Source organism: Choloepus didactylus, chromosome 14 (assembly GCF_015220235.1).
Source record: "Choloepus didactylus isolate mChoDid1 chromosome 14, mChoDid1.pri, whole genome shotgun sequence".
NCBI lineage: Eukaryota > Metazoa > Chordata > Mammalia > Pilosa > Megalonychidae > Choloepus > Choloepus didactylus.
In genome coordinates, this window is record NC_051320.1 from 63374121 (window position 1) to 63397406 (window position 23286).

The window sequence follows — 23286 nt, forward strand, 5'->3', positions numbered from 1 at the left end:
TCTCATTTCTTGTGAGCACGCTACCTGGTCACAAAATGACCAGCAAGCATCTTTTAGGGCTATAATGTTACAGGTTTAAATACAGCAGCAAAGAGAGAACATGCAGACATTTACTTCATAGGAGGGATACAGCTGATGCACTAGGGGAATGCAGGGTTCATAAACACCACCTACCAGGTGGACTTGGGGAGGGCTGCCCAGAAGAGATAACACCCGAGAGAATAAAACATGTAGGAAAGTTTGAGCTAAATTTTAAGAGCCTGGTCTGTCAACTCAAAGATTTCACCTACACCAATATCAGCAAATAAATCTAGAATGTCTTAGGAAGGAATCATTCATTATTCATTCGTTTCTTGTAGTCTTATCTGTACAACCAAATCTTTGTGATCTAAAGGAAAAGAATAGGACACAAGCAGGTGCATGATCTGTCTTTCATCAGCCAACATTCAGTTCCCAATAAGCAACCTGAGACCCCAACTCCAGCAGCTGTTTACTTTACTGTTTACTCCTGCAGGGCTCTTCCCAACCAATTACATCCTGATTGTGTATCCACCACCAGACCGACTTCAGAGAAAGATCATGAAAGCTGAGGCATGGGGTCATTTCAATTTAGAAGAACCCTCAAGAGAAAACTTCCTGGAATGTGGGTTTGGCAATTCTGAGGTTCAGCAACCCTAGCAGAGAATGCAGAAGCAATTAGTACTGCCAACAGAGACAAGGTAAAAAGACAAAGCCCTTGTTCCTACGCATTCCTAATAAGTTGCTTTTATAAAGGGATCGATTTTTCAAACATTTTTCTTAGTTCTTAAAAGTAGGTAATGACTCATATCTTTCCAGTATTTAGAAAACATCAGAATGTATGTGGATCAAGTGATTGAAGGATTACCTTTGTGGGACTTTTTGGGCCATCATTGTTAGGGAGATCATAGCACTAGGAATTGATCCTAAATCTGTAATTTCAACACAACAGGTCACTGAAGTTAACTGAGTATATGGCTGAGTAAAATGGTACATGTGACAAGGCAAAAACAAACAAGCAATTGATTAGATTTTGTACTCTTTAGCCAGGTATGTGGGCGTTTCACAGAAAGACCATTTTGAAGATACTCCTAGAATTCTAATTTATTTGAAGGACTTTTAGAAAAATTCATGAAAGAGGGTAATATCTTGCATTTCAAGGGTGCAGAAGAATTAAAAGTGTGAAAGCAGCCTAAGTTTTAAAATTTTGTGGGTGGGTGTAAGGATGAAAGATTCATCAATGATTTTATACATATATATACACATATGTATAATATACATAAACAAATAAAAGCTTTAGACTTCTTAATAGAAATTTTCAAGGTTGATATTTCATCTTATAAAACGTGCATAAGAACTTAAATATCTGTGGGTTGATGTGTCAGCATGACTGTTTTGAACCAACAGAACTTCCATGTGATTCAAATACATACAAACATTACACAGAAATTGCTGTTTTACAGTACAGCAAACACATATATTCTACTCTTAAATTCTTAAAAACCCTTAATCAGAAAGCTTTGTTAAGTAGTTAAGAGGTTCTCTTTTTCTAAAAGCTACTATACCTATACCCATCCCCCTCCTTGCACCAGTGTGAAGAAACCTTTGGAACATCATTTACCGGCAGTATTATTATTTTAATTAAAGTTTTTGTAATAGAGCTGCTTTATTCTCATTTAATCTTTGTATGTATGTATTTTGTAGCTAATCTATAAAATTTTGACTCCCCAGCAACTTGCTTGGTGGAACTATAATAATCATGATCAGGGAAGCAAGGAAGGATGGGACAAGTGACAAGGGGCAGAAATCACAAGAAAGAAGAACAATATTCAGAGTCACAGAGAATTATATTTTCTATGAAACAGAGACTGTCAGGAGAAATTTGAAGCAGTGATGGCCCATAACTTCAAAAGCTAACAGAGGATTAGAAAGTAAGAGGCTTCTAGGCAGCCATGTTGGATTTTATAAGGTCTATATGTCACACAAGTCATGTTCACCCAGCATTTACCCTCTTTAATTTTAGATACTATTCTCACAAGCCTGGTCATGTGGGTTCCCAGGCTCTGGATTATTTACTAGAATAGATGCTATATGTCTAGAGGAAAGGTTGGTGGGGAGGCAGGAGAGAGGTGTTGTGTGTGTGTGTGTGTGTGTGTGTGTGTGTGTGTGTGTGTGCATGTTCATATAGAATAGGTTATGAAGACAGGAAAATTGATAATTGACAGTTTTATTGTGTGTGGAGAAGACAGTAAATATAGAAAGTAGACAAAACTAAGAAATGATAATAGTTTGGGTATTATATAAGGACAAATTATACACATTCCCTAGGATATCAAGGTATTATGATGTGAATTAATTCATGCTGATAATAATGAATTCAAATCATAAGGGAAAGATAATTTTATTCAATCATCTCTTCTGTAAAAGGGAGAAGAAGATTAAAAGCAATATAGCAAAACTGCCATTATAATGTTAAATTTTCTTAAACCTTTACTATTTTTAAAGGGATACATCGTAAGTATATGGATAATCTATTACCCATGGTGTATAATTATAGGTATATACATTTTTAATAATATTGAGGTGCATGCATAAGGTATATAAATTGTTAAATCTATGAGGACATGAAAACTACTTTATGTCATAGGTGAACCTCATTTTAGGTGTTTTTTTTTAATGTGGAAGAATAATGAAACAGCATCTACTTCCCTAGTTAGATTAGTGTACTTAAAAGATTTTCTAATGTCGCTCTAACGTAAAATGATTCTTATGTATATAACTGAATGTGTATTTATTTGATGCCAATCATTACTTAAAGTAACCAAGAATGAAAACAAATACTTGACTATAAGTTGAAAATAGATTTACATATAATCTTTGTTTAACTGAGTGACAATTCATTCTTCATCAAATTCATTTCTGTATTTTCCCTTTGGGCACCCTGATGGAACATTAGAGGACTGCATGACCCTTACCATTTGTTTAGAAATTCATTACATTAACAAAGGTATTTCAGGTGTTTTTGTGTGTGTGTGTTAATTTCCCATGTGTGTGGGATAATTTCCTATGCATGTGGCATAATGTTTCCCCATGTACGTAGGATAGCTTAAAGGCCATCTTTTGTGACCCATTACAAGTAGACAAATACTTGCTTTCAGCAAAAGCCACTAAGAATGGAATTAAAGTCTTTGAATAATGCTATAAGCATACAAAGTGGTGACCAGATGCATTTAAAAATTGACTAAATAAAAAAAAACAAACACTGTACTTTGAAGTGTTAAATAAATAATTTGGGGCTGACTGTCACCCTTGATATATTACTTTAGTTCTTACTCTTGTGGGGAAATATACTTGAAGAACAGTATCTGAGTACCAGTTGGGGTTCAACATGGAGTTCTACTCTTATTTTAGGGCTTCCCCAGTCATTAGGAGTGATACAGAGCCATGAGAAGACATGGAAGGATTGAATCATAAAATGTGGGGGTTAGTCAAGAACACCAGTCAACTGAGAAGGTGTAGTAGTCTTATGTTAAGTAAGCTGGCAGAAAAACTGGGACTGGAACCCAGGTGTTCTGATTCCTATTCTTTCTAAACAGGACCCCAGAGTGGGTCTTCCCAATCTAAGCCCTGACTCCTGACGCAAGGGAAAGAAGCTGGAGGGTTAATTGTAGTTGAGATTTGGTTTGTGTGTGTATGAGTGTGCATGTACTTTTGTAAATGTATAGGTTTAAACAATGGGCAAAATCTTTATTTAGAACCAAATACCCATTTCAAATTAAACCCAAAGTTCAAACCCATTATTCTAAGGGAGCTCAAAATGGTTGTAAAAGAGATCACTCTCACTTAAAATAGAGTACATACAAAGGCATAATAAAATACACAAAAGATATTTGATTTAATTGATCTTACACTTAATAATTTTATTTCTTCATGAATTCATTAAAAAGACAGCTCATCCTTGGTAGATCACAATATTAACATGACCCTTTATCTGAGAAGTCCATCTCAGAATATAAACACCCAAGCCAGTACTAGGGCAAGATTTCAGTGTACTTGGAATTAATTATGATATTGGTGCTCTTTAGTTGAAGATAATTATGAGCTCCATGGGAAACTAAAACTGCTTGTATCATTAGTTATAGTTTGCAATTGACTTTCACAAAAATCTTATGCTAATAATTTTCTGTTCAATATTCTGCTTGTCTGTATAGCCTTAATGTACTATTACAACATTTCTCAAGTTTTCTTTCCTTTTACTTCCTTCTCAAAATGTAAGAAATTTCATGGGGTTTTACTCCATGTTTGATGTGTTCCATACGTACTTACTGATGCTAATAAAATGTTTTTTCCTGTTTTCTCTAAGAATAATTATAGGCATCATTTGGCTTAGTATGAGGTACCACAGCTTATCATTAACAAATGTCCTCTGTCCCACTATGTCCCCAGATGTAGAAAATATCTGTTGAATTTGACTTGTGTGTGAATGAGTCCAGGAAATGACTTACTTGAAATTCAATCCAAAAATAATTCTATCCAAACTATTTTGTGCTTCTTTGCTTTACCCAAACAGGCCATGAAAGCACAAGAGAAGAAGGAATGGAGTTTACTCATAGTAATGCTGGTCATCAAGGAAACATTCTTTTTTGTGGCCTTTTGATTTGGTAGCTTGCAGGCCCAGCAGGCACCAGGATAGAGCCTTTTTCAGATAGTCTAGTTTCTGAAGTTGAAACTCCAATTCCAAAAGAGAATTAACCACAAAATTTCAAATCTCCCCTAAAAGATGCAGTTTAGAAACAGTTCACGGGAGAGGTCAAGGACTGTATTATTTTTTATTTTGTTATCATTAGTTTGGCTATCTGTTATTCATACAAGATTTTATAGAAACTACAACTTTTCCAAAGACAGATAACATGCTCCATCAAAAAGGAGAAATACCCCATTTCTCAAAATAAATGGCACTTTCCCCTTAAGCCATTGGGTTTTATGAAAGGAAGTGCTAGAAAGTGTGGTTCATTTTAAGGAAATTGTAAATGTTTGACATACAATTTTCTGTCAAGATAAAGCATTTCCCTCATTAAAGGGAAAAGTACTCACTGTCGCTTTCAACAGAAGACTTCCTGCATCTGTCTTTTTCTTTCTACCTAACAATATTAAGTTGTTCATTACAAGTAGAAAACGAAAAAGCCAAATATTTTACTCAGTCAATGGAAATGATGTTTTCTATTTTTATCATTGTTTATATGGGTGGCACTCAAAAAGCTTTAATTTCCTCCTATCACTTGTGATACTTTTAGAGACATGCTTAACCCAAGGGACTTGCAGGAGTTCAAACTATCTCATTCCTTGACTGAATGATTTACTTCACAGGCGCAGCAGACACTAGAGGGGAGGTAAATTCCTTTCAGATGGCAGAATTATTCTGAGATCAGAGCCAAATGACTCCTGGGAAGGAAGCAAATGCCTCATTTCCCCTTTTAAGAAGGCCAGAGGACCAAAAATAATGATCAGACGTTCCATATCACTGCATCAGCCTCTGGGAAAGACCCTTTAGCCCAAATAATTTAGATCACTGATGAATTAGTATATCAGTCATTATGTCTTTCAGATGTTGTGAAAAAAATTTTTTAAATGAACTTCATGAGAAATTCCTTATGAGCTGAAGTTTGAACTTCATAGTAGGAAACTAAGTTTATAAATATGTTCCTGTATCTCAATAATGTTACAAGGTTTCTTTTATTCTTCTTTATCCTATGTCCCTACCTATTTAAAATTTTTATCTGTTCTTTCACATTCAAGTTTCAAGAAGTTTCAAGAAACTTGAATGTGGGTAAACAACACTTTCTGATTTTATTTCCTCTCATTCATTTTTGTCTTCAACTTGTTGTTGAGCCATATCCTTCACTGAAACTCTGCCTGCAGAAAATCACAACCCAATTCCAAAATTCATTTTTCACTTTTAAAAATTTGACCTTTCTGCTTGACACTGAAGATAATACCTCTCATGACACGTTGTTTCTCCCTTCCACATCACTACCCACTACTGCTTTCTCCTCCTAATTCTTTGTTTTCCTTTTGGTCTCCTCTTCTTTTATCTATTAGAACTCCTAATTTTCTGTCTTTGATTTTACATTCTTATAAAATACGTTAGTAGCCTTCAGTTGTAAATTCTCTGAAATGATAATAAAATTGTGTCTGTGTACTTGTACATTGGGGGAGGGGGAGTGTAAATGGCTGGAAAGGTACAATAAATTGTTTGCATTAGATTCTAAACTGGATCCATGGGCCCAAAGTGGTTAAGAGCCATTGCTGTTTCTAGGCACCTTCAGTGATTTCCTTCACTGCCAGGGCTTCAACTAATCATCTCCTCTGAGGACACACCAGTCCATGTGGGCATCCAGCTTTCTCCCTGAATTCCGGATTCCTACTCTTCTGCCCGCCACACTCAAATGTTCCTCAAGCACCCCAGTCAGTATGTCCAAATCTAAACTCATTATTGTTCCCCTTAAACCTGCTGTCTTCTCATGTTGCTGATTTTTGGGAATGTCATCAACACTCCCTCAGTGACTCAACCCAGAAACTTGAAAGTCATATCTGATTCTACTTCTAATGTATTCTTCCCTCTTGACCCCCCCACCCCCACCCCCACAAATATCCATTTGTCTTTCCATTTGCCTCTGTTTGATCCCAACCCCAGCATTTGTCTCCTAGGAGATCCCTTTGAAAATCTGATGAAAACCATCCATTCTTCTTTACCTCCCCGTCACAGAACAGGGGCTTACAGTACAGACACCTGAACTAGACTGCCTGTACTCCAATCTCAGCTCACTCTCATGCTAGTAGTGTGATATTTGGAAATTATTTACCTCTCTGTGCTGAGTTTCTGTATCTGTCACATGGTTTATTAGTAGCATCTTTTCTATGGGGTTGTTATCTGGATTAAATGAGTCAATATATGCAAAGCACTCAGAAGACTGGCACTTTGCATGTGTCAGCCAAGTATTTGCTAGTATGATAATACCCACCTGGTTCCCGTGTTTTCCCCAGACTTGTCAATTTCCAATGCATTCTCCCTACACCATGGGACTGGGGGTAATTTTTCCAATATGCAAATATAATCATCATCCTTGTATATTATCAATGACTCCTCACAGCCTTCAGGGGTAAAAATTGCAGCTCTCCTGATGTGCCTATCTAACCTCGTCTTTTCCCATCTTCTGCCTTTTATTCTGACCTACAGGCTTAGGGATCTATGTATACCACCCCCCTCCCATGCTCCCATAACTCCTGGCAGATATGCATGTGGTTTGGACTTCTTTGTGTGTCAAAATGGAGGCATTTCGAAGACTCAGTCATCATAACCTCATTAGTGCCAACCCACCTATGCTTTAATTCTGGATCAACCTTTCCAAGATTGGGCAAAACCTACTCATGAGCCCTCTGGAAGTTATAAAATGGAGCTAAACATAGTAGCTCCCTCATACTGTTATGAGAGAATTGACTAAGTTGATTTGTGTAAAGCTTAAGCCATGTCTGGCTCATTCAATTAAATCCCCAAGACGACCTCCAGATGCTGGATTCTTCCCTCATCCTCCTGTCCCTGTCATGATTTTAATATTCTTCCTGTGTGCTCTGCCAGTATCCCAGTGTCCTGGGCTCACCTCTAGCAAAAAATCCTGGAACATAATGGTCTGTCTCTCTTCCCACAAGCCCTTGAAGCCACAGACTGAATCACCTCCTTTCTCTAGCTCCAGTGGTTTGAACAGCACATTATAGGAACTCAGCAAATATTTCTTAAATAAAAATGGATGAATATCCTCAGCTCATCTCAGTACTGCAGAGTTCTAAGCATATTTGGACAGTGAGACAGCCTCTGTAATTTTATGATGGAACCTGAAACTGTTTTCTTTTTTCTTTTATTTCTTCCTTTTAATGTATGTATGTATGTATGCATTTATTTATTTTGCATGCTATGTAATAATTTAATTCGTGGCCACCTAATACAGTATTCCTCATGTGTGCGCTCAAAATATGTGGCCGTGCTTTAATCACCTCTGAACATAGGTGACCACTGGTGAAAGTGTGATAGTCCCAGGACCTGAGATATCCTGATTATCCTCCCCAAAGGAATTCAGGACCTTGTTTCTAAGCCATTATCAATGTAAACTATTTATTTCCAGCAATAACTGTGAATTGCCCAGAACATGAAGCAATCACCGAGCGTTAACACCGTGATAACACTGTGGGCAATATTTCTTTAGTGGGTAATGTTTCTAAGAATAAATGTGACCAGATGTTTGCAGACAAAGGTTAGACAAAAATAAAATGTGTTACCCGGAAGCCTTTCAAAATGGGTGCAATTAAATTTAACATGACTATTTGCCTAAGGCACCACTATTGCCTATTCTGAACAAGAAGAGGAAAGCTTAGTGACTTATTTTAGAAAACATGTTTATTAATTGTACCTAGCTTAAACATCTCTCATGACATCAAATATTTTAGTAGGAAATGTGCTGTGAAAACAAACAAAAATATCCCCTATATGTAAAAATGGGTTTACAGTTCCTGGACCAAACAAATGTTTGGGGAAAGGGTGAATATTTAGCCAACATTTCCTAGAAATGCTTATCAAATACCCTTAATGCATTTGCTATAAGCACTCTAGAAGGCATAAAAATTTAAACTACAATTTATTAAGTATATATTATGGATGGGCACAGATACCAAATGTTTTATACAAATGTCTTAATTCTTACTACAAATCCATTAGGCAAATATTATGATCCCCATTTTAGAGATAAGGAAACAGATAAAAAGAAGCTGCTTGGATGACTGTCAACAATCAAACACTCTAGGGCACTGTCTTCAGACTTGTTCTGTGAAAGAAGTTTTGCTTATAGATAGCACTTAATAGATGTGTGTTTAGTTGAATCTTGTCAATTGGAGGAGACGGAAAGAACTAAAATTTAATGAGTCAGCTATGTCCTCAGTACTGTGCTCTTTGCTTTTCTATGCAGCATATAATTTAATCTTTTCCTTTTCACTGTGAAGCAGATACAGGTATCTTGATGCGGTAAGTGATGAAATGGCTTTATAAAGGTTAAATTAGCTGCTAAAGACAGAGTAAACTCACTAAAAAAATTCTTCTCTTGTGTTGTAGTATCAACTTCAGGATGTTGCAAAATGACTGGGTCAAGTTGGAACCAGAAGACCCTCAAGGTCAATTAAAATTTTTGTATTTTTGCATTAAAATACAGCTCATGATGTTTTTGGAAAATCTTGTGAAAGACCACTCTCTGAGTTTTTAAAATACTCACTTTAGAAAATGTGAAGCATTTATAATGGTTTATTGATTTTGGAATTTTGTATATTTGTGAATCTAAAAGTAAACTGTTCACATATAATCCTTTGATAAACAATAAATTCATGTGCCAAATGAATTTTTGGTTAAGAGTAGTAGAGAAGGTTTTAGTGTATATTATAAGAATTAGAATGAAATAAGAGTACATTTTAGTAACTTCATGCTACTTTTATTTTGCAGCTTTATAAGAGGAAATTTTCCTTTTATTCTTTATGAAATTTATTTTAATACAGTTGTAGAACATGGAGTGCTTATTATTCATGGCCCATGATTTTAACCAACATACATTTTGGGGAGCATTTCACCAAATAGTGATCATTACCATGTTAGTAAAAGAAATATTTGACTGTCCTGAAACAGTCAAATAGATATTTTTATTAAATGTTAAAATGTATTTTACTAAAATCACAGTAATGTTGATGCTATTTAATCCAGTGTAATGGTATTAGCCATTAAAAGTTTTCAATTCACAACTGAAGATTATGACTCCAATGAAAAGGAAGATATGTAAAAAATTTAAATTTTGATAGAAACCTTTATTAAGAGTCATTTTCTATTTTTGCTGTCTTTTATGAGTTCTTAAATGACCTAGTATTTAGTTAAAATTCTTAATTGTGGGATTAAAGAAAAGGAAGATATCTAATAAAAACCAATTAAATCCGTGGTTTTGAGACCACAGGACCCAATGCAAAATAGAGCCAAGGTCTTACATTAGGATCACAAGTTTGGCAATTAAATCAGGATTTTATTTTAAGATTGTACCATCAAAAGTAAAATATACCTCTAGAGACCTAGAGTATTAGAAAATTTTAGTTGCTACTTTTTATAAAATTTTGGACATACTGTATCATTTCAATATATACTTTCCTCACACCCTGAGTGGATATTAAGCATATCATCTGCAGTGGTTGCCTCCATAATTGTTCAATAAATGGTTCTTGAATTGAACAGATGTTTGGTTGTCTGATGTTTCACTCAAACTCCAACTCTGGCCTAGGATCTTAATTTTAAAGTCACACCCCCTGCCTCTAAAAGTCTAAAGACATATTTATTAGAAAAATACTCAAAAAAGAAGTTAACGTATGATAAGGACATATGAGCTCTGTGAGAATCACAATCTCTAAAATTAAGAAAAAAGTACTCAACTCCATGTGCATTAAGTCTCAGGATGATAAGAAAAATGTGTTTTCAATCTTTCCCCAAATCTATTCAGCTCAATACGAGAACAGCAATGTCTCATATTGATACTTAATTTCTAAATACTCATGAGCTCTATTAACATTCTCTGGCAAAATCCTACCATGTTTTCTTCCAGTGGGCTCTAACTCAAGGTTTTGACAGGCTCTGAATGATTAGCAGGTTTTTTCCTTCTCAATCACATTACTAAGCATGCACAAATGGTGCTCTGGAAACTCACTGTTTAAAAAAAAATATTACTTTACAAAGTATATTAAAGCTTGTTTAGACTATCTAAAGGAGATATAATTCAAGGTAATGGAGTGTAATAGAGAAATGTGAAATGTCTTTAAAACAAGATCACTTACTATGGAATTATCTTCTATAGTTATATCTACAATTGGAAGTAAGGATTGAGCTAATTTTTCATATAACTCAAGTTCACTGTTAAATTAAAGGAGACTGCATGTGTGCATTGCCTCTGCAAACTGAACAATTATGTGAATGGTCACATAAGCCATAGTTTAATGACAACCATAACTTTCAGATATAAGTGGTATTCTCTTCCACACTCATCACTATTTACAATTGCATCCTCAGTCAGATAACGGCTAATTAGAGAGTATAGCTACAGCAGATGATCTCTAGCTCCAACTTTTTAAGAACTCTACTGAGGCTCATGAGAGGTTGTGCTTGAAGTGGGCAGGTGCACACAGAGATCTCATTAAATAATTGTTGGAAGTTTGGATGGATCGATGAATGGATATCTTCTAAATAGGCACAGGTCTTCAGATACTTCCAATGGTTAAATAGTTCCAGAAATTTTATTATCAAAAATTTGTAATATTTGCCACTGTCATAAAGGTACCAAAGAACAAATGTATGTAGATGCCCTGGTTACATCTTCTCTACATAGGACTAAAGTACAAGCAGTCTTAATACATATTTTGAATAACAGTGTTCTTGTCTCACTCAGAATAATTGTGGGAACTGCCTTTATCTACCTTTCTCTTTAAGCAATTCCCCACCCCACTCCCAATTAAAAAACACAACTAATATTAGTGTAAAGTGGGGGCCCTCGTGGAATTCTTCCTGACACTTTTAACTCATCTTTAACATTGGCTAATTTCTCTCCTGTAGGATTAACTATCTAATACCAAATATTCATCCATGGGAGTATACTAGATTTTATTTAAGCTTAAAAAGACCAAGAAAGAAAGAAGAAACTAAAAAGCTCTTTTAGAAAGATATTGTGGATTTATGAATTTACTCTTATGAACTCACTATCCAAAGTTAAAAACATGAGGCAATTGTCAGCAACAACCCCAGGATATAGTTACACTATCACGTTCCTTGGGCTGATTTTACACAACTAATGTTCAATAGAAATTTATATTGAACTTTTACTTGCTCCAATATTAACAAAATATTTGCAGCATCGAAGTGAGGAAGAAAGGCTTACCACCTTCTTTATTGCAAAGGTTGACGAGGCTGTGAACTGTGTCCATCAACTCCAGCTGCTGCTTCTGAAGGACACTGTTGTTGCTGGTGGCTCTGTTCAGTTGTTTCTCCAGCTCCTGGATTATGTATGTTTGACGAGTAACCAAACCTTGAAGGTTCTCTTTCTCTTCCATTAAGGTATCCAACTCTTCCTTGTGCTTTCCCTCCATTTCTAAGATTTTGTGTTCTAATAAACTACAAAGAAGTGAAAATAAGACTTAATTTTGAAAATGCTAGATGAAAAATGTGATTCAACCAGTCCTGGAATTTATTTATGGTTAGAAATTTTAATTAGATATTTCACCATGGTAATATTTTCAAGGGAGAGACAGAGACACAAGAATAATTCTTTTTAAAAAATAGGACACACACACACACACACACACACACACACACGCATACATGTATACAATCATGCCAAATGAAGAATTATTAGACTAGATGTTGTTAGAGTAATGTTTGTTCCCTAAATATAAGTTATTTCCTGGGGTGTATTTTATAACCAGGGAGTAGCTGACTTGTACCCAAATGATTACCGTCTGGAGTAATAGTATAACTTTCGCTAAGAATAAGTCCAATAGGAAAGCAATAGTTCAGGGAAAAAAAATGAACAAACTATAGAAACTATCTTTTATTTACCTTGCTTCATTCATTTGGAATTCCCAAGACATTAACAAACTGATTAATTTTCACAATGGTTTTACAGGATCAGGGGATATATTCATGTAGAAAGCACAGGACCAAGACAAGACCTATCTAAATAAAGTCACAATGAATTAGAATTCTTGGGACTTTTGATACCTGGCCCTAAATCCTAACCACTGGTTAATCTGTCAATCTGAATTCTGGGATGAGGCTTAAAGGCATCACAAGTCACTGTATAAAAGGCTCCTAAAAGGAAGACTACATCACACTGGAGACATGCCCCTACATAAGAACTTGGGATACTTTGCTCAGGCTGATGTGATCTTCAACTGAGAACCTTGCTCGTTCAGAATTCTTCAAAGGATACTCCCTTGTGCCTTAAAAAATGATATAGGATGCAGAAGCTCTATTGGATCCTAGAAGTAGACTAGAAATAAAAAAATATACACATTTTATGGAGTGTCTAAATACTAGTATTCCTCAGGGGAAAGCTTTACTCAGTTTTCTCAGTTCAATTTTCAGAAGGCTCAAGGAGTCCTCAGTTTACAAGGTGCTATAGAATGTAACATACCAAACTAGGCACTAGTTTACCTTGGAGAAATGTAGCACTGAATCATTCCTATAAGTTTTCAAAAAGGAGACACTAGGGAGGGTTTTAAATTTTATAGTTTAATTATAAAATAGAGCACGGTTGAGGAGCCAAATTCTCTAACTCCATGTATTGGGAACAAGCTGGAATACCTGATTGCCCTCTACATAGATTGAGAAGTGTAGAGAGAATTACTCATGGGCATTCTAAATCTCTGTCAACAATCACGTACTACAAGAAAGTGTGGCCCAGCATGTGGCAGTACCTGCTGAGCCAAGCCTGAGACACACCTGGATATTTTATGTATACGACCTTAGTAATTTAACCCACCTTTGGGAACATGCTCAAATTCACATATGAAATTTTCATATTGAGATGCTTTAGGGGCAGTTCGGTGATATCTGCAAGTCAAGCAATACCTTGCCTCTCTTTTGAGTTGCCTTCACTCTACTGGACACCAACTTGGAAAGGGTCCTGACCTATACTAATCAGAAAGCAAATCCAATCTCAGTAGATCTTAAGTCCAGTCATTTGAGGAATATATTATGTTCACTTATATTTTTTAATCCTTTTTTGGAAAGGAAAAACTTAGGCAATGATGTAAGTGTAATTCATTGTCTTGTAGTATTTTCTTCTATACCAATAACATGCTGCTGTTAGAGAAGTTCACAGTTTAAAAAAGACAAAAACAAAAACAAAAAACCCTTTCTATCAGTTAAAAACATTTCAGTCCATCCACTGGTTAAGCAATTCATGTAGTTGCTGTGGATATCCAAAGTTTTCTCTGTGTCTATTAAATGTTGGACTTCATATCTGAGAATTAACCACAATTGATGTCTTAATTATTTCTTAGTTTACTCTTTAATTATTTTTGTTCCTACTCATGGGGTAATGATCAGATGCAAGATGCCCATAATTTCGGGAATCAAAAGGCATTAACATAGCCCTCCCTCTTAGAATAGACATTCAAGTGAAATGAAGAAGGGAGTGCTCTCAGAAATAAGAAGGCAAGTCTGCATCACAGACATCTCACAAGACTTAGAAACCTAAGTCATGTGCATAACTACAAGCAAATCAAAAATGTTCACATTGTTTCCCAAATGGCAAGTCTTACCAGTTAACTACCTCTTTCAGTCATTTTTGCATCTCATTTCTTCACTCAGAGCTTCATTACTTTTATACTCCAATAATTCTATATTAACCTTATTTATTATGGATATACTTTATGCTAATTATATTTCTTGAGGCAAGACTGATCCCCTCTTGACTTCCATTTCCTCTGATACTGCTCATTCTCTCTTCTGTTTTCTAATCATAATTGACTTCCCAAAGACTATTCTATTGTCTTTGACACTTCTCACCCATTGTCTTATCATCTACTTTAGAAGTCAGCCCTTCTTCCTTATAACTTCCAAAATAGTGTGAATCTGAGACTTTCTTGCCAGAAAAAAATCATATACTATGTCTACTTATTTTCACATTGCTGTAATACCATTACAGTTGTGTAACACCTTTAAAACCTTTAACGTCTTTGATTCTTAAAGCAATTACTGTGCTTTAGATTGAGTATATGTTGAACTCCAGTTTATAAGTAGGAATCTAAATGCCTTAACAGAAATAGTAGATATTAAGTGTTAGAACCAGGACAAAACTCTATGTCTTTTAATTTGTTAGACTAAAATTTCCTATGACAGCCCATGGCTGTGAAAACCAACAATGTTTCATCTCTTTGATTTAGTGTAATGTAATCTGTACCTATTTCCTCCATTTATATTTCACCAGGAGTCAGGGCATCATCTTAATATCTCCTTATTATTTGTTGCTTGCCATATGGTTATTTGGGGAACTTGTCTTTCACAAAGTTCTTTGAATCTATGTATCTTTCCTCATGTATATAAAAACAAAATTTCTTTGCCAAGTAGGTTTCTTTTATTTGAATTGAGACTGCCTCAAAGACCACCTTGCTTCAACTCCTCTGCAATTGAATTTAATTTTCTTAGCTACTCTACTGAGCATATCACATTTTTCCCCAAAGCCTTAATTGGTTCTCTAACACTTTGTCTATCCAGCTCAGTTGAGAGAGGCCATCTCATCTTTTCCTATAACAGGTCAGTTGGGAGAGCTTGACACAATGACCTCTATGTAGAGAGGTTGATTTAAAGGACAATATTGCAGCTCCAGTGTCCTAAAATCAGGTAGGAAAAGCAGTCAGGTTTTGGCTAATGATGGTCTTCAGCAACTAGTGCAGCTTAGGTTTAAATTAATAACCCAAAACCTCATTCCTAACCCAATGTACTGCTTCTAGAGCATTTACTGTAAAGAAGTCCATTGTCAAGATTTGGGAAGCTAGATTAAATAAACAGCACTATTAAGATGTATCTTTTAGGATTAGTGTTCCATGGAACAGCAATTTATGAAACTGTACAAATCTATACAAATTGAGCTAGAAATCCAAAGACAAAGTTTCTCACAGGATTTTCAGTATTTCCTGTTTCCCATCTTTATGGAAACACTTTGAGAAGAGTCACGCATAGAATTTTGGCACTTAACTTTTAGTTTGAGGCAGAGGTGCACTTTAACGAGGAGTAAAATAAACAAAATAATCTAGGCCTTTAACTTTAGTAAAAGGTTCTAAATGGGTGTACACTGAGCTCCATTTGAACTTTTCAGTTGGTTTTATTTTTTTTCTATTGCTTGTCATAGTCTGTCTCCTCCAACATATCTTATTGGAAATATTTCAAATCAGTGAACACATCTTGAAACTTTCACAGAAAAACCTCTCCCTTTCAAATTGTTTCCCACAATAGAGTTCTTAACATAGCAGCCAATGAATTCATAGTGGTGACAGTTGCCTAAGCTCTAATATGTAAATATAGCCCTTCAAACAAGGAAGATGTTGAAAATATAGAAACCTTCTCATTTTTATCTGTTTGACCCTACTTACAGATGTTTCAATTTTTCATTATTTTTACTATGTCTAGTGCCATCATGTGTTACAAATATGGGTCTGTAGAGAGTGATTTGTACCCCTTTCAAACAAGTCTATAGTAAGTACAGGTTAAATTTATACCTTAAGTTTCTAACTTGAACACAGCATTTTCTCAAAATCTGGAGTAAATTTCTTTTGTAATTCAAAATTGGGGCAGAAGCATAGATACTCCAAGTAAACACTGGCACATAATTTCTTTTCTTTTCTTTTCTTTTTTTTTTTTTTTTGGTTTGGCATAAATAAGAGTAAGCTAAATATGTCTTGAAAGCCGGAAACCAAGAAGAAAAAAGATGGATAAATTTCATGGCATAGAAATGTAATGCTTTTGCAAAAAAAAAACAACAAACCAAAAACAATAAATAAAATGAACAATAAATGCAAACTAGAGAAAATATTTACAACATATTTGACAAAGTTTCAATATCCATTAAAAAACACATGAGTTGGTAAAACAAAGATAAATAATCTAATAGAAAACAATAATAGAGGTGAATAAGCTAGTCACAGAAGAAAAACGCAGAAAAGATGCACAACCTAACTTCTCAAGATTAATTAGATGGCTGGCAAGGTTTGGGGAAATTGGTAAGGCCATGCACTCTTAGAGAGAAGGTAAAATTTGGAGATAATTTAACTTCTACGGGGATTTTAAGTGATCACAACAACAATTCTAATAAATCATCAATTATAGTGCATCCATAAAAGTGGGTTGCTACTCATCCTTTAAAATGACTGAGGCATACCTATATATCCTTACATTTATATATACTTAACATCTATAAGACATCTACACTAAAATGGTATTAAGGAGAAAGAAACCTAGCATTTACAATATTTTAAATCTACACACACATATAATATAGACTTGTGCACGTGTGAGAGTGTGTGTAGGTGTCTGTGTAGACACATATAAATATGCACACTCTATATACTCGTGTATGTTAATATATTCATGGAAAAAAAATCTGGAAGAGTAAACACCATACTCTTAATCAGATGATGATGATTTTTCTGCAGGGGGAGGGAATTAGAGAGACCTTCACTTTCAATATCAAATACTTCCATATTACATAATGTTTACATCAAGTTTGTCTTACTGTTTTATTAATCAGATAAATGAGTAAACAGCCATGTGGGCAGATACTCTCTAGAGAGTAAAAAGTTGGGATGAATTAGCAAACCTCAGAATGTGGAATGGTAAACTAGGTTGCCATGCAATAGCTTTTTGGGAATGCAGACTAGCGGTGTAAACACCATCTCTGTATTTTTTATATTAAGAACAATCAATGCATTTACAAGATTTCATGTAAACTATGAGAAGTGTGTTTCCATCAGAAGTATTTTTGTTAATTTTCTGGGTGTGTGTTTGTGTGTTAAGTGACATTTGTTGGAGTAGAGCTTCTGGGAATATTTGCCAGTTCATCATTCATTCAACATTCAAAAGACATTTAATACTATGTATACTGTGTGTAGAGAATTGTATAAAATTCACAAAGATAAACAAATGACAGTTGCTATGTTTAAAAGGTCACAGACTAACAGTAGAGGGAAGATATATAGTGATATATAGTGATGATATATATAATGAGGATAAGTGGAAAAATGGGGAAAAACAAGGTACCTTGTTATCACATATGTTGTAATGAGTAAAGCTACCTGGCAGAGTAGGTGATATCTGCAATGACTTTTAAGGATGAGAGGGAGTTGTGAGTAAAATAAAGGAGGACAGACAAGTCAGATATCAATCATGTTTTAAATAACATCATGTGTTTAAACACTTACTATGTGTGCCAGGCACTGTTCTCAGTGCTTTATATGCATTAACTGATTTAATCCTCACATCCACTCCATGCAGTACTGTTATCATCCTGGATTACAAATTAGGAAACCAAACACAGAGAGTTTAAGTATTCACCACAAGAGGACTTGCAGGAAGTAAGGTTGGAAATTTAAGATTATAATGAGCCATGGATCATGTCCTATGCTAAAAAAGCTTAGACTTTCTTAATTCAGTTACAGAGAATCAGTAGGAGGATGGGAGGAGGCACTTAAACAAAAGGGAAAAACATTTTGACTTGCATTTTAGAAAAGATTTTGGCTTGAGAGGCACATGGCCTAAGGCAGAGAGATCATTGAAACGGCTCAGACAAGATTTAATGGGAGTGTGACCCAAGGTTCAAGCAGTGGGGACAGAAAGAACAGGTTGGATTGGAATAATACTTAGAGAGGGAATGGACAGCATCAGCAGTGTTAAGTGAGTTAGGGGATCAGCAAAAGAGAAGAATTAAGGTGACCCTTAGATTTCTGGTTTGATTTGGAATTCTTTCACTTTAAGATCCTGAGGCCAATGAATTTTAATAGAAAACACTATATTCCATTGAGCATAACATTCTATTCAAAGAGTCTGTAAGGTGTTTCATTTACAAGGAATAGAACAAAGCAGCATAAATTCATGTAGACATGTTTTCTTAATCCCTGCTATATACAACTAACATAAGTCAACCTAGTCTAAAGCTAGAAGTTGACAGGTTTTACTTTAGTACTTTGTAAATAAATTATCAGATGCAGAACCACTTTAATTAAAAGTAATGTGACAACTTTTCATTTCTGCAGGCATCTTAAGTAATGAAATCATATTTTATGCCATTACAGTTATTTGTAAGGCATAACTTTAATGTCTTGAAATTAAACATGCTTTAATCACTTAAAACTAATTAACTTAATACATGCCCATAAACTCAAGCAAGATAAATGAGGCTTGTCAGATAAGTTCAATAATTCCCAAGGTAAATAGTTTATATCTGCTACTCCAGTATTAGAAGGAGTAAATAATGCTCTACACAGGATAGGCCAAAAACAACTTGCTGTCCTCTTTCTTTAAATTTGTATTTGTTTGTGTTAAGAGACGAACTTGACAGCCACATTGATCATACTTGAATGCACATCATGTTGGAAAAAATAATTCTTGTAATACTCAGAACAGAGACTCATCATGGGCTTGTACCCTAATTTTGCCATAGACAACCTGTTTGATAATGGACAAATTACCTGACCTCTGGGAGCTTCAGTTTCTTTATCTGGAAAATGGAAATAATATGTGCTTTGAAGACTTGGTTAGAGAATTAGTAATACTGTAGGTAAAGCACATAGCACACATTTTGCACCTTGACAGTAGATAGCTGGGCAGTAGTTAGTAATACTAAAATTATGTTGGAATGGCCACCACATGTTTAGTTTTACTTTACCCTGAATTGTATTACATATATGATTTCCCTGATTTTCACTCTGCATAGTCAGCACAATTACCAAGATAACTCAAGTGATCCACGTATGTATACTTTAGTGCTGATTTTACTTTTTGCACAGCCTGGTGAGGTGGAAGTACTTCTTGTGGAATATTCTCTCTCCTGGCTGTGCTCCTACCTTGGGGAAAGTTGGGGTTAAGTCAAAGATGGGCAGGTGCCTTGAGACCCTGCCAGTTGACCAAACCTTAAGACTAACAGGTCCAGGTACATATTTGGTGAAGGAATTTTCATTATGACATCTTTCTCTGTCTACCACTCTTTTTCCATTATTTCAAGCAGAAGCAGCAGGATACACATTGAGGAATCTAATAAAAGGTGCCAATTATATGGTCTCACTTTTTGCTTATACCACCCTTCTCTGTGCAAGGTAAATCTTAATGCTTCCCATTTACTTGGGTTCTTGGTTGCATAATTTCAATATTATGGGCATGTACTGATCCCTTACTTTCAACTGTTATTTCCTTAAGATAAGAAACAAAAAATGATTTTTGAGAATAGGGTATCATCCAACAAAAGAAAAAAAATTTCCTAAAGAAAGCAAACTGGAAACTTCTTAGAGTCACCCCCTCTAGAGTGTTAGGAAAATAAACAGTAGAGCAAATGTTGCTAATCCTATTCCTGCTTTATGCCTTTGGCCAGTAGGGAATAAAATAGCGAATCAGGCCAAAATCCATTTTCAACCCTACAATACAAGTGATGCATTTAATTTGCCAGGATGTAAATCAGCAGGGCCTCTCAGCATGATTGTGGAGTATAATCCTGTCCATAAAGTATTCCTCCTTGTTGTGCTAAAGATGTGGTGTGTCCTCACAAGGACTAGCTCACTGCCTTGCTGGCTAAGGCCTCACCATTCTCAAAGCTGGTAAGTCACACACCCAGACATAACCCCTGGCATTCCTTGGGGAGGAAGCAAAGCTTAATTTAGATAATCCCCTTTGCAAAGTGTATTAGTTGATCCAAACTAGACCTGGCAGACTGAAGGCACGCTGTTCCTACATTTCAGAGATGCCTCAATGTAGAAATAGCTTCTTGTTGCATTTGGAGGATTAAGAGTCATTTAAGGAATAGGTAGGGATGATCAATAAACTATTTTTTAAAAATATAAACTGCTTCACATTTGACTTTGACCTTCTATCCACTTAAAAGGGTGGGGAGAGGCCATTTCTTTGTTGCTTTAGAAAAATGCTTAGCAGAGTTCCTCTAATTCCATTGCACACATGAAAATAAACAATAACAATAAACAGAGTAGGGAAAATATGTATCACAAGTGGATATTTTTGGTTTTTATAAAGAAAAGCACTTTTTCTAAGTGGTTAATGGAAGAATATGCTTGGTCTAAGAAGAGATGTTCCACCAATACTCGATTACCTACTTTGGACCCTTCTATAGAAAGACAAACAGATAACTACACAGATCTGGCAATGCCAGTAGAGAAAGCACACTGACAGGAAAGATGCCCTCAAGAACCACATGCTGAGGTAATGCCATACTTCAGAGGCCCACAGTCAAAAACAAAAGGAGTGTGGAGCAGTTTAAGACACATTTCTGTTTTTGTGAGCACAAGCACAGAAATGAATTTCAAGTTAAACTGAAACTCCTGAATTCGTTGTAGAATAGCCAAATTGCTGGAAAATAAAATTGTTGTATTTATGAAAACAATTATCATTAGCAATAGATGGAGTGGTTTACATATGTTAGAAAACCTGAGTTTTCCTTACAAATCAGAATTTAAATGAGGGAAAATGATCCTCAGCAGTAAGGCATATGTCTGCTTGGGGTTAGGACTCAGTTCCCTGTGAGACATGATGGCACAATGGAGAAGCCCTTTCTGCTTGATCCAGAGAGGAGCTATTTTGAGTGCTAGCACTCTGACTCAGCTATACTGATGGAAGAGGGAGAACAACTTTTGAGTAGTTCACCTTTCAAAAAATGTATTTCATAGTGAGAATTCCCTAAGGGGAAAAGATACCAGGTGCCATATTAAAAATCATGATGGAAAGACAAGATATCCTAAATGATCTGGAACTAGGGTGGGAAGAAGCACATTTTTAAAATGGGAGAAGAAAAGAAAGCAAAAGAAAGACTGCATAAGAGATGGAGGGAGTGAGGGAGAGACAGAGAGAGAAGAGTTCTGGGTACAGGTGGCAGTAAGGACAGCATTTGCTTGTGGATTTAAGGGCAAGCCCTTTTGGGACTCATAGTTTACACTGTGGTCTCCTGACAGCTAAAGTGTCAGATTTAGAACAAAAGATAATGCATATATCAGTACGGGAAGAATTGAAGAATGTAAATCCATGCTGGCAGTTTTCTAAAAGATCAGTAATATGTAGTAGCATACCAGGAAAGAGATGGATTAAACCACCTTAGGATACAACCGTAAAATGAAATCCCATGCAGTTATTATGAATGATATTAGAGGGATTATTTTGTTGATATGAAAAGATATACATTTTTGCCAAAAGCAGGCTCCAAAACAGTGTGTATAATAAGACCCAACATTTTGTTATAAACATTATTTATGTATACAAAATATGCAGCAACATATGTAGCTCTCTCAGAAGGACAGGATTATCATTTGTTTTTATTTACTTTTGCTTACTTTCTTCTATTTGTATAAAAATGGACATTATTTGTGTAACTATAAAAACAAACCACAACCTACAAAAAGGTAAAATTGTCATTGTTTTGCTTATTAATCAAAAAGCTTCACAATAGCATCTTGAAATATGCTATGTGAATAAAGTTCACTTTTAGCAACAAAACTAAAGCATGGGATGGTTGAAATAAAGTATACCTCCAACATGTATGTGTCTGGTTACTGTGAAACTGCATAGTATAAATTGTGCTTTTCAACAGGATTTTCAATTCCAGGACATTTCATCATGCAACCAGTTCAGGGTCAAGTCCTGTCAAGTTTATTTATAGTTATACAGTTAACCCCACGACACAGTGCAAAAGATAAATAAATACAAAACTCAGAAGATACAAGGTGTCAAGCATGAGTCACCCCTTTCAGACTCTAAAACAACAGCCAGGTTTATCTTCTTCATGCAAAAGTTTAATTATAATTGTCATTAAGGTCTACTTTTAGCATGAAGTTGAGAAATCCTCCTAGTTTATAGGTAGACTCAAGAGACCATGTATTACAGTGGGAAGAGCAGGGCTAGGAGGGAAGAAACCAGATTCTACTCCTATTTCTGCCCCTAGCAAGCTGTGTGGCCTTTGACAGGTCACTCACTTCCACGGAGGCTCTGTTTCCTTCTCTGTAAAATAAGAGGAGAACCGGAGTCGGGCAAGATGGCGGCATAGAGAGGAGTGGAAGCTAAGTAGTCCCCCTGGAACAACTACAAAAAAACAGAAACAACTAGTAAATAATCCAGAATAACTGCAGGGGGACAAACGAGACCATCCACTCATCATACACCAACCTGAATTGGGAGGAATGCCTGAGAACACAGCATAAAATCTGTAAGTAAAACCTGCGGAACCAGGTCGGGAGACCCCCTCCCCCTTAGCCTGAGCTGCGGAGCCGTGTGGTGCCACAGAGAAGCTCTCTCCCAGCAAGCGAATACAGCTCAGCTGAGCTCCAACTGGGGTTTTAAGTAGCGAGTGTGAACTGCTCACTACAGGTACGCAGCCCCAAAAAACAGACAGAGGCTTTGGGTGACGACTGACCTGGGAGAGCCGGAGGGTTGCCTTGGACTGGGTC

At 35.8% G+C, this 23286-nt stretch overlaps 1 protein-coding gene across 4 annotated transcripts in view; it reads right to left on the minus strand.

The window, feature by feature from the left end:
• ANGPT1 (angiopoietin 1) overlaps positions 1–23286 on the minus strand; it is a 248791-nt gene that overhangs the window by 67201 nt on the left and 158304 nt on the right. For 2 of the 4 annotated variants that reach the window (XM_037803274.1, XM_037803277.1), the window contains exon 4: positions 12015–12247. In XM_037803274.1, the coding sequence (XP_037659202.1) occupies positions 12015–12247 (233 nt within the window). The remainder of the gene's footprint in view (positions 1–12014; positions 12248–23286) is intronic. The other 2 variants (XM_037803276.1, XM_037803278.1) reach the window with 1 other exon arrangement.